This window comes from Cryptotermes secundus, unplaced genomic scaffold, assembly GCF_002891405.2.
Source record: "Cryptotermes secundus unplaced genomic scaffold, Csec_1.0 scaffold1314, whole genome shotgun sequence".
Classification (NCBI taxonomy): Eukaryota; Metazoa; Arthropoda; class Insecta; order Blattodea; family Kalotermitidae; genus Cryptotermes; species Cryptotermes secundus.
The window spans coordinates 55493-68682 of record NW_019720589.1 but is presented as its reverse complement, the minus strand read 5'-3'; the positions used below and the strand labels follow the sequence as shown (position 1 = coordinate 68682).

The following is a 13190-nucleotide window of genomic DNA, read 5'->3' as shown; positions in this document are numbered from 1 at the left end:
TGCAGGAACTTATTTAGAGAATTAGAAATCTTACCTCTGGCATCTCAGTACATACTATCTCTTATGCTCTTTGTGATAAAAAACGGAAACAAATTCATAGTAAATGCAGAGATTCATAGAATAAATACCAGACAGCAAAATAATCTCCATCAGCCTCTTGTAAATTTGAGTAAATACCAAAAGGGAGTTTACTGTTTAGGAACAAAGGTCTATAATAATCTACCACAACATATTAAGGATATATTGAATGACACTGAGGTACAATTGAAAGAATTTTTACAATTACATTCCTTTTATTCTTTACAGGAATATTTTGGTTATAAAATCTTTTTAGGATGTGAGTAGCCATCTTGCTTTACAATTAAATGAAGACAAGATTGTCAGTCTGTGTTCTGGTTTTTAATTGCTTATTTTAGACATACACAACCTTTATGTTACTGTATACTAGTCTTTATTTCAATTTATTATACTATTAATGTATGTTATACAAAACTCATTAATGACATTGTGTTTTAACTATCAATTTTAATTTTTACTATTTTTAATTAATAGGCTTCTATAAAACTGTACAAATTGTATAAGGTTTGTCATTACTTTTACTACTAAAATTAACTTATTTATTATATTGTATATGTTATCAGTATTTTATACAAATGTGTATGCTATTGGATGACAACTGTAATTCTTAGTTGTGACTGTAACTAGGACGATCTCCACATCTGCATGAGAACGCATTCTCGACAGGATTTATGGAAGGTGAATAAATGAAATGAAATGAAAATGAACCGAGTGATTGCATAGGAACGGTCGCGGCACGGACTCCATAGAAAGCCAGTTATATGATAGCTACTACTGTTGCGGTGTGACGTCATTGCTCCTGTGTGGTAGTCTGTTTACTGAACCGTTGCCTACAAGAGGGTTGTATAACCTCGTTGTTTTACTGTTGCCAGCTTGTATCACATATGTTTACCGGTCCTTTACCCAGCAACGCTCTGGCCATCCACGTTACAATATTTTCTCGCTACTGTCACATGCTAATTTCCTCCCTTTGCTTATTTCTTCCCTTTTTCATCAATATGTAACGAGTTTTACTGAATACTATCTAATATTTTAGAATTCGCGTGCTCATAGAACTGTAATGGAAAGGAGGGGATAGGACAGATAAATAGAACGCTCTTTAACAAGGGCTTAAATTGCCATTCAAAAGACGCAGTAATCATTTCACCAGTCATCACTCTTTGTAATGCCACTGAAATATTTAGCCAAGCTACTGCCTCCAACTTCCTCAAATTTGTGTGGATTTGGTTATATGAAACATTAGAGTTTTCAGTGCAGTACACGGCTGCAGCTCACTTTATTATGGGACAGATATAGCATTCCTATAGCATACCATTGTTACTGCCCATTTTTGTAATAATATCAAGGTCTCAGTTCAGTACAATTTATATTTCATAAAAATCCCTTTTCTTTTCAACAGTCTCCTTCAACTGTGAAATAATCGATGAGGAATACGGAAATAATCATTGCAGCACAAAGCCTTTCATACGTACAGTGAAAACATCGTGTGACATGACGCCTGAACGCCGGAATAGTGGAGGCAGAGGAGACGTACAGTGCTGAGGAATGGGTTCGGTGAACACGCTCCAACGGCAATGGGTATGCAGCCAAAACAGAGGAACTCTTGGAAATAATGTTTTCTATGCGGTCTCTTCCGAAATTACATAACGCTTCTGAGTTGGCCGGTTTTTATCATTATGTAAAATAGGCATGATCTGCTCTTTAAACCTCTACTGACAGAGGACTTGTGTATAGTGCAAAAGAAAGAATTTTCAATAACATGCTATATGTGCGAAATGTATATTTGATGAAAGACCAAATTCATAAGAGACAAACCCATCTTCTCGTCAAAGAGGCTCTTGCAAGAGGACTATTACCGCAAGAGTTCAGTTGAAAAAATCTCTGGTCGTGATTCTCAAGGGACTTGTCGCCAATTGACTGGCTATAAACAACCAGTCGTGAAATAAATCTGACTGAATTATTATCGTGGCTTCCGTCTTATTTTGACTGGTGCTACCCGGCCATTTATGGTCTTAATAGAGGACTGCACAGTCATTCTTGCTTTCGAGCCCCGTATGGACCCATACCACACTTTTGTTCGTTCCAAGACCACTTGTGTGTTTCAAATGAGGCCTCTTTTAAGAGGAGTGGAGGGGTTGACCTTTCTGGGAATGCATCATATTTATTGCACCGAAATTCAGCAAGAGTTTACCCGCACTCAGATCTGCTGTTCTCCGACTCCAAGAGGACTGTCCTGCAGCAGCAGAAATTTGCTGCTGGCCCTCGTCACATTTTTTTGCACCGTCATGCAGCACCGATTAACTTGCACTCACACAGAAACCAAATAAGGGCGTGGACCGCATAGAAAACACCGTTTTCAACAGTTCCTCTATTGTTGCACTCGTATTCATTACCTAGCAATACACGTCTCGTCTAGTTCAACTCTTCCTTCTTTCAGGGCAGATATTCAAGAGCGACGCTACAGAAATTTGATTTTCAGACGACTGGACACACAATATGAAATAATGAGACATGATTTTATCCCAGTAGGCTGATCTGAATCGTTAGTTCTGTAAAGGATACCTCTAAAGCGAGCATATTTATAATACAGTAGAATGTCGATTGTCCGAATCCAACTTATCTGAATTGCCAATTAACCAAATTTTCGCAACCAAGGACTGTGTCTGCTAAAGAAGCATAATTGTTGGACTTTTACAAATAAAGTGTTTGAAAATGTTAATTTGTAATTAAATTTATTAATTTTTCATGTCTCGCCTTTTTTAACGTTTTCGTTTTTTATTATAATCAGGGCCCGGATTTTGATGACCTGAAAATATTTTAAAAAATGACCTATAAAATAACGGAAAAAATCCAGAAAACTGACCTAAAATATGACAATAAAAATGTAAAATGCAGAGCCCGGATTTTGACGAACTGAAAATATTCAAAAAATGACCTATAAAATGACCGAAAATCCAGAAAAACGACATAAATGAGAAAGAAAGAACACTTCGCTTCCATGTTATTCACATTTCAGAAAACATATAAAAATAATTCCCTAAAATGGCCAAAAATGACAAGAAATACCCTTAAAAGTCCAAAAATTGAACAAAAAATTATCCTCAAAATAAAAAATTACCTTAAACCTAAAAATGATAAAAAAATTACGTACAAAATTTACATTTCTGTAACCAGCAGCTCATATCAGAGATTTATATATTTAAGAGCATCGCATAGGATACAAGGAAAAAAAGATGACATGTCATCAAAATTCGGGCCCTGATTATAATAATACAGTATAATTAGAATGATCAAGTCAAGGAGGATGAGGTGGGCAGAGCATGTAGCACGAAAAGGGGAAGAGGAATGCATGTAGGATATTGGTGGGAAAGCCAGAAGTAAGGAGACCACTGTGAAGACCAAGACGTAGGTGGGTGGACAATATTAAAATAGACCTTAGAGAGATAGGGTGGGATGTTATGGATTGAATTGAGCTGGCTCAGGATAGGGACAAGTAGAGGGCTCTTTTGAACACGGTAATGAACCTTCGGGTTCCATAAAATGCTGGGAAATTCTTGAGTAACTGCAGATTTGGCTTCTCCTAAGGAAGGCCTCAGCTCCATGAGTAAGTAATAAATAATACAGTCTATTATAACAGTGGTGTTATAGTGTTTTTTATTGAAAAGAATTTAATCCGATTACCTGAATTTTCGAGTATCCTAACCACATTTGTCACTGATTAATTCGGTTAATCGGCATTCTACTGTACTTAATACTCACGTGCCTAAGAAGAATATATGATATAATTAAAATTTCAGAAAAATTATAATAGGCCACTGGATGCATTCCATAAGCTAATAAATTATATGTACTCGTATTATTTATTATGCATAAAACAGTCATGAATAAGAAATAATTTAGAGAGTTTATCCAAGAAGAATGGAATGCTTAAGCTTAAACTTATATCCTTACATGTTTCCTTCTCGACTGTGATGGGCGATATGGCGTGATTCAGCAGTTCGTTGCTGCAGACACCCCAACACAACTAGTATGCATATAAGAGCGTAATTCATAGTGACAGAGCAGAATGATAATTGTCAATATTTTCACGTTATAACGTTCTAACAGTAGAGATTCCTTTTGCTGTTGCTGTCCTCGCTGGCTGGCGGCTGGATGCTAACCACTGAAGTACAGTGCATGTATAACTTCGGAACGGACAGCATAGAAAACACGACCTCCAGCATTTTGTCTATTGTTGTAAGCGTAGTCGTTTCCTAGGAAACATGTTCGCCGAGCCGTTGCCTAACAATTAATGTTTTTGTCTGGATAAGCTATACGGATTCGGATTTCAAGTCGCAATATGCGAAATTATAGAAGAGTTTCACATACGTCATTCCAGAAAATTCTTGAAAACGAAGAGTAATCAATTGTGTTACCAAAAAAGAAACATACAAATGTAATTAACAAAAAAAAAATGGTCACGCATATCACATTGCTATTTTTCACGCTTCTTGCTTGTTCTCTCTGCTGGTAAAGTATTCCTATTCTTCATCTCCGAGTCTGTTTGGCGGTAATTAGTTATGACCTCCATTCCTTTATCTATTTCCTTGTTTTCTGCCTCTGTATATTTTATTTCTTGCCTGCCCTTGCATTACATCATACTAGAGGGAAATAATCTGTTCAATAGGCGGGGACTGGCTGTACTGCTTTCCGCTATACAGCATAACAAGCTTCATATGTATCCAGATGATAGTCTTTTGGAATATGATGTCATGAGTTTTGATAGATAGATGCCAATTTTTTGGAGGAACCCGCTGCCTCCATCTTCTATCATCAAGATGGAGGCGGCAAGTCCTTGCAATCTGTCGGTACACAGCTACTAAACCATACAGTGTCACATCACAAAAGGCCGTAAGTTTAGTACTCACTACTAAGAACTTCAAATTGTAATGTACATCAATCTTGAGCCAGTGACTCACCAAAGTAGAAGGAATTCGCGTTTCAGTAATGTAAGACACATGCCACATGAGGTTTGCTGCCACCTCCTTCTGATGCAGAACAGGAGTGAACACAATGTCATAGGAGGTCATAGGAGTACACTCACGCTTCGGTATCAGACATCAGTAATCAGAGCGCTATCGATGATTTACACACTTTGCAATTCACTGTTACAGGCACTGGTTACACTCACCACTAGTCGTTTCCTGGTAACGAGTTTTAACACAATCTCACTGAATCACACATTCCAAATATCAATGTACTGCAGCACATATAAAGTCTTCTCTTCACAGCCTGACTTTCAACTCTCAACTGAACCCTCCTGATTCCCCCATTATCTGCCAACCTCCAATCAGTTCGTCTTGGCGACAAGATCCTTGAGACCCATGACCACTAATTTTGTATTTTATATCTGAACACTTGAGGTTATAAGCCTTATGGAACATCCTCTCTGATGGGAGGATGGGTCTGTAGTTTACTATTGCCGCTGGTTCTCGCCAGCGCAGTCATTTTCTGATCCGAGTTCCGCGGGACACATAACCATATTTTACTGCCTCACAGTCGAGATCCCACCAACCTGGAGGACTAGGCCCCTGCATTTATATCCCCCAAGAACATGGTGGCCGGGTTATACACCCAGACTCCGGGAACATCAATTAAATTCAAAGTCAAAGTCAGAGTTACTTCACGACTGGCGGTTTACCGCCAATCATTTCGTCTTGGAGCCAGGCACCTAGAGACACACGACCAGAGATTATTTTTCCAACTGAACCGTTGTGGTGATAGTCCTTATGTAGCATTCTCTCTGACGAGAGAACTGCTTTTTTTCTTATACACTCGGCCTTTCATCAAGTGTATATTTCGCACATATAACAGGTTATTGAAAATTCTTCCTTTTGCGCTACACACAAGTCCTCTGTCAGTACAGGTTTTACAGAGCAGATCATGCCTAATTAACATATCTTGTGCTACAACAACAAATTAGTCATTTGAACGGTCGTAAGCTTGTCCACTGCCAAGTTAAAGCCTCCTATATTTTCTCTGTCTGTCTTCACCTTGTCCTATGCCGCGAACATGTTCATTTTCATGATTTTGTGTGACTTCTGCTTGTCGCTTGCATAATTTTCTTATATAATCGTATACATACGGAAAGTTGAAAGCCATGTGCAAGTACCAGACCGGTGTGCACCTTAGAAAATTTCCAATGGTGCACAAAACTTTGTTATGCATGCGCTGCACTTTTAGGAGGTAGGTGTCAGCCACTAATTCCCAGGCGGGACAAGCGTAAGTCATTACTGATCTGATCAGTGCCTTATAGAGGGTTAGTTTAATGTTTGCGTTTAAACGCTCACTTTAGAATAGGGAGTAGATTCTAATAAATGTTCTGAAGGCCTTGGCTTCAATCATTTCTATGTGAAGCCTCCACGTAATCATCTTATCGAAGATTACAACCAGGTATTTTACATGATCGACAAAGGGAATATTGTGCCCTTTCAATATAAGATAAGTCTCAGGGTGCCTAAGTCTATGAGAAAAGTATATTTCTTGAGTTTTAATTTCATTGATTCTTATGTTCCAATGCCCACACCACGTTCCAGTAGCACTGAGACCTCCCTGCAGCTTCCTGAGAGCATAACCCTCTTTGTGGTCTGTGTCATGTATAGAGGCGTCGTCAGCAAAGAGACCTAAGATAGACACCAGGTACTTGGGGCGTATCGTTTATATATAGACTGTACAGTGTGTGTGTGTGTGTGTGTGTGTGTGTGTGTGTGTNACAGAACCTTGTGGCACCCCTACTTGTATATCCCTTGGCGTAGACATTTCACCTTCTACTGAAACTCTGACTTTTATCTAAGAAAGGAAAGAGATAGTAAGCTTGATTAGACTTATCGAAAATTGTAATGTGGATAATTTCTATAGCAAGCCAATGTGCCAAGCGGCCTCCGTAGTCTAGAGGTAACGTTCCCACCTCATGACTCGTGGTACGCGGGTTCAAATACCCGGCGGAGGTCGTCGAATTTTTAAGGGCGGAAAAATTCAGGGAACAAGTCCTCCGGGAGGGACTTTAAGCTGTGTCCCGTGTCGTAACTTTACGGCACGTAAAAGAACCTCATATCCTCAAAGGGGATCATTGAGCCAAATTACAGGGCGTTTCCCGCCCAACAATAGCCTCTAAGGCCTCTGATAGATGGGGGAAGCATTATAGACACCGCTAAGCAAGTGGCCGAACTCGCTTGCTCGGCGGGACTGATGGTACGCACCATTTATCGGTAGGGTAAAGAGACTTGTAGAATATCATAGAGGGAAGCACAATAGATCAAACTGGTCGCGGTGCATGGGGAAACCCACCCTGACTAAATAACTAACTAACTAACTAACTAAGCCAATGTGCCATGTTGTATCAAGGTTTTTTCAGTATCCAAGAATACAGCAGCTGTAGACATGTTATTGTTGAAATTTAAGGTTACGTGTTCCGCAAGCCTCATACATTGAAGTGTAGTGCTATGACGGGCACGGAAACCAAACTGGCTTGCATTAACCAAGCCTTTTTCTTCAATGTGACTTTGGACAATTTTCAGAATAACTTTTTCGAATAGCTTGCCTGTTGTAGACAAGAGGCTAATCGGGCTTAAATTTTGAGTCCTTACCGGTTTTCAGTAATGTTATACTCATAAATATGCTTCCTTCCAAAGCTTTGGAAAATTGGACAGCCGAAGGCAGTGATTAAATAAACGTGTCAGATGTACCAATGATCTTGGAAGATGCCTAAGGCATTCATTTGGAATCAGTTGGCCTTGAGCCTGAGTCTCATTTTACGACCGACGGTCAGTCGGCCAGTCTGTCTTGGCATAAAGCACCCATTTGGGTCTTTCGACCAGATCTTTATTACTGTTTCACAGTTACGGTTTAGTCTTTTTTTTGTTTCGTTTTTTTATGGGCGCCCTCTCTAACGAGAGGACGGGTATATGCTGTTGGTCCTTGCCAGCGCAGTCTTTCTCGAGTCCGAGTCCCTTGGTACTCGAAACCATATATTACTGTCTCAAATTTGAGACTTCCCTTTTCGTCGCCTCCTACCACTCAGAGGGTCATGGTGGAGGTATTCCAACTCGGCTCCACACGGGAGCAGTTGGCCTGCAAAATCAAAGTCAAAGTCACATTGCGACTGACGGTCAGTCAGTCAGTCTTGGTGTCGAGTCCCGTCTGGGGCTCATGACCAGATATTTATTACTGTTTGGCATTTACGGTCTTGTTTTTGTGGGGCGTCCTCTCTCACGCGAGGACGGGTCTACCTTTTGTATATGCTGCTGGCCCTTGCCAGTGCAGTCTTTCTCGGGCCTGAGTCCCTTGGGACTCGAGACCATATTTTACTGTCTCAGATTTAAGACTTCCCTTTTCGTCGCCTCTAACGCCATGTACACGTAGTCCCTTGAAAATCAACCGACGTTTTGTAGGATCGTGTCGCTTCTATCTTTAGGGTCGAAAATGGACTACACAGCATTATATCCCAGAAGAAAGAATTCTTCATAACCACCGCTGTGAGAAACCATAATACCATCCTATTCGTTACAGTTGTAGCATAGACACACCGCCATAAACAAATGTGCACGTGTATACTTGCAGATCGACAATACCACTTTGTTACCCGTGATCCGTGATCTCCGTGATCCCCGTGATGCAGGTCATGCAAATGTTGAAAAAGATTAGAATCTGTGGTGAATGTCCGAACTACGCCCATGAAGTGCTTGAACTGCTTGAAGGAGGTGTGGTTGTAGTATATTGTTGCATCGTGTACAGATGACGGTTTAAGTTAGCACCATTATATATGACGACAGATTTTTTTTTACTGCTTAAAGTTATATTCTTTCTCGTGCATGGTATAAGAAATGAGCACTTCTGAGGAAACAGGGAAGACTCCAGAATGGATGTTACTGTTGGAAAATAAGAAAAAGAGAGTGAGTACAATTTATAGTATTTATTGTGTTTTCACGTAGGATTCTTGCTCAGCTTATTCTTGGCCCCTGAAGATGGAGGTGTCGTACTCCTCCGAAACGTCGGTTAACTTTCGGCAGACTGCACGGAGTTATATTCCAGATGATGGAACTCTTTTAAGTACAGTTTGTGATATAGATATTAAGAATCACCATTCCCGTAAGTTTTTTTAAATTTTTCATTAGTTCTAATACATGTATGTTGTCAGATTACACAAGTTCTTTCATTTGGTTCATAACTTGTTCACCAATACTTGTCGTGAAGTCTGGATGAAGGGGTAGAAAATATGATCAATGCCCCCTGTTAAGGTTAATTTGGTTACATTAGGTTCAGGAATCACTGACAGCAAGGAAAGTTGAAGTATTTGTTTGGCATCTTTTGTATTCTGACCGTTGAATTTTGTGTTGAGAATTTGCATACAAAAAGGAAAAGGGAGGAAGGAATAAATTGCAAGATTGTAAACATGCATATTAGCTGAGCTTAACTGTAATAACATACCCAAACCTAACTTAAAGTGATAAAAGGTAAAGATATCCCTGTGCTTAATTAATCACCACACTATTGAGATGTATGGGGGAGTGGAAGTATAGCTCCACCATTCTTAACCAAGGCATTAGATGGACATGAGTTGTCATCTTTGCCCCTGCCACTTTCCACCCAGGGAAACAACCCATGGTACCCATTGTATAGCAGGCTGGGTGGTTCCCAGAGCTAGTCTGGATGTCATGGAAATATTTCTGGAGCCCAGGCAAGTAAAGCTGCCTTGTTGTCACCTAAACTATTTAAGATACATGTGAAAATTCAGGGTTATATTACTGGGGGAAGGGGAATTCAGAAAGTTTGCTACATGTGTTTTCAGAAGATATGAAGAGATACTGAGGAAATAATTATAAGAAATTATATGTTGAACACAATAATTGTATTAATATGCCATTGCCATAGACTTTTAGATTTTACATTTTCAGTGAGTTCATACCAACCCTAAGTTTTATGATCTATCATGTAACATGCCATATAAGATAAAATTACATTTCTTATGTAATTTGTATACACAATATATGCACAGAACGCAGTTGAATCACTTTGATATCATCTAGAAGTAGAGGCTAATACATTCTCCATAATAAACTGAACGTTCTTTCAGTACAGTGAGCTTTATTGATATCGATTCCCAGTTGACAGAGACAAAGGAGTCTCTTACGCATAAATATTGTTTTAGTGTGTATTGATGCAGTCAGTTGATAACCTGAGAAAATGTAATTGATATGTAGTTTCATAAACAGTTTCATGATATGAGCTGTTTAGGATTGTACACAAGTGTTGATCCATTCTGTTGGGCACACAGCATGTGAGAAGTTCTTATGGACCAGGCACTTTGGAAACATTGTGAACATGAGGAACAAGAAGCTACAACTGAACTAAAGAAACTGAAATCTTTTTAGGTTTCTGATTAGAATATACTCTCTTGGGGATTTCTTTGATGTATTAAGAGAGGAAAATCTCATCGTATTGAAATTCTGTGTTTGGTGATCTCTTCATTCTTTGGAAATCTTAAAATGTGTACCAGGAAAGATGGAATCCTTTGGCATATACGGTAAATGTTTTGCCGCAGTTGTAAATACTTATTTCTATATTTCTGCAGCCACATCGTTTGGCCCATGAAATTGGAGCAGGGGCTCCTTGTCTGAGCTGTGGAGATACTTGCCCAGGATTGGATCTGCATTTCTGGAGGTACAATAGTAGATGGATAAAATATAATGTATTCAGTTCAGAACTTGTGTTGTAGGGAAATATAATGTTGAATGAGATGAAAAGAAAAAAAAACAGTTAAAGTAGAAAGGCTGGGAGAAGCATTGTTTTTAGGGTGTTGTCACAATTTTAGGGATGTGACTATAGATGGGGTATGGATTGGTGAGTGGATTTATTGACCACTTACACACTACTCAGAACTACAAGTAATTACACTGCTATTGCAGATTTCCACACTTTAAAAATCACTAGCACACACTAAGTCTTCTCACTCTTCACTAATCATATCCTGGCAATGGATTTTAACACAGTAATTAAACAATCTCACTGTTAACTACAGCACACATAAAGTCTCCTTTTCACAGTTGGACTTTCAATTCTCAACTGACTGTAGCGCTGTCTGTTCTCATCCTTCCTTGCAGAGCTTAGTTTAAGTGGTTGCACCAGTCCTCTTCTTTACGACAACTTTGCACGGACTGAGCAGAAAACACCTTTGCCAACATTAGTTCTATTATTGTAGAGGTGTGTTTATAGGTCCATTGCCTAGAAAGATGTTGTATAATACCATTGTTTATTCACCTACTGCATAGCAACGGTTGTACATGCTACAGTATTTACCTGGAAGAGAAAGAAGATCCATGAGAAACATCATCTGAGATAGCCGGCTTCCATTTGAAGTTAAAACTGGGTACTACTGAATGGGGCACACAGTAGTGTAGTTGGTTGAGGCACTATGCTACAGTCTAGAAGGTTGTGGGTTCGAGTCCCGATGAGGTCATTGGATTTTTTAATTGACCTATCCTTCCAGCCCTGGCGCCAACTCGGCTTCACCAGAAATGAGTACCAGGAATCTTCCTGGGTTAAACGGCGGCTGGCACATAAGCCTGACAGCCTCGCTGCCATCTGCGAGGTGATCGTGTAGAAAATGTGGGAGTCTTGACGTCTCACAGCCCTATGGGCTTCCACCGCCTGTTACAGGGGTAGCTTTTTTTACTACTGAATGCAAGTAAGAAGTGTTTTTGTATTGTTGCCCCACTTGAAGTGACTTTCGATTTGTTAGTGCTGCAAGAGTTGTGGCTTCTGTATGTTTTGCAGAAATACATTGCATCAGTAAAGTTATGGCTTTGAAGTGTTCCATTTTGTAACCTCATGTACTAGAACCATGAGTGAAGCAGCAATCAAAGGAGAATCACTCTTGGCTGTATGATACATTGTAGTTAATTCTTGAAGGCATGTTAGTAATGAACAGTTCTCTCTTATGGAATATAATGCCATGTAATCTGTTGAAAATCAGCGGATTTTTCAGAGGAACGTGTTACCTCCATCCTCAGGGTCAAAGAATAAGCTGAGCAAGAAACCAGAATGAAAGCAGAGCTCACTTGGCATCTGCTTTCATATTGGATTTTTGCTTGGCTTATTCTTCGACCCTGAAGATTGAGATGCGTCACTTGACTTTCAATAGACTGTATGACATTATGTCCCATAAGATAGAACTTGTTCATAACTACCTGCTGTTAAAACTTAAAATCCCATATATTAGTAATACCTGCCTGTTCTTTAGGTGTAGGTAGGGTAGAAATATCTGTCAGATATACAAGTAATATGGGACTACAGAGCATAATTATTTTATTTTAAGAAATGCTTGGCATTAGAAATGTGGATAGTGCCATCTGGCCTTCAAAATCTGTTGACATGCATCCATATGACAAGTCTAAAAGAGAAGATAGTGAAAGTTGTTAACCCTACATGGATGTTTTTAAAGTGAAAGTCAATCATACAGAAGTTCCACTTCAGCATCATGCTGTCATGAGCATCCTAAAATCTTTCTGTGATGCTTGGCAAAGAACGAATGTAGACATTTTGTCACTGCCTGTAGTTAGTAATTGCATTCAAATATCCAGTAGTTCTTTAGTTATGTAGTTAATTTAAAACTATTTTTCACTGTTTTGTTATTTTTTCAGTTTACCTGAACTGAATGTTACAGTTGAGTGGTTACCACTTCTGTTCCTATTCAGGAGTCCTTGGTAGTATGTGATAATACCTCATTGGACAGGTTATTGAGTTCTATTTAAATTGAGACTACTTTGTGCCTCAGATAAGGACAGCAATTTAAAAACATCAGGTCTTGTCATGAAGTGGCCTTTTTGTAGAACTTTATATCAAGTCAAAGACTATTATGCCCACAGGTCTAAAGAAATTTATATCATAACACTTTTTTGAAGCATTGTTCATCACTAAATTTTATTATAACCTGAGCAAGTTAGTTAGTTAGTTAGTTAGTTATTGGAGAGGGTGGGTTTCCCCATGCACTGAGACCTGTATTGGTCCATTGTGCTTCCCTTTATGATTTCTACCAGTCTCTATATCCTACCGGTACTGGTGCTTACCATCAGTCC

The 13190-nt window shown here is 39.2% G+C and overlaps 2 protein-coding genes across 4 annotated transcripts in view; one reads left to right on the top strand and one right to left on the bottom strand.

Annotated features, from left to right (window-relative positions):
• The window catches only part of LOC111870071 (uncharacterized protein DDB_G0283697), a 9835-nt gene extending 4268 nt beyond the window's left edge, over window positions 1–5567 (bottom strand). Inside the window, exon 1 of the mRNA XM_023862054.2 lies at window positions 4030–5567. Coding sequence (XP_023717822.1) covers window positions 4030–4130 — 101 coding nt within the window. The 5' untranslated portion in view covers window positions 4131–5567. The remainder of the gene's footprint in view (window positions 1–4029) is intronic.
• A 3176-nt stretch (window positions 5568–8743) lies between these two features.
• Window positions 8744–13190, top strand: part of LOC111870096 — a 34784-nt gene continuing 30337 nt past the window's right edge. For 2 of the 3 annotated variants that reach the window (XM_023862118.2, XM_023862109.2), the window contains exons 1-2: window positions 8744–9008; window positions 10688–10776. In XM_023862118.2, coding sequence (XP_023717886.1) covers window positions 8940–9008; window positions 10688–10776 — 158 coding nt within the window. In that variant the 5' untranslated portion in view covers window positions 8744–8939. The remainder of the gene's footprint in view (window positions 9009–10687; window positions 10777–13190) is intronic. The other variant, XM_023862100.2, reaches the window with a different exon arrangement.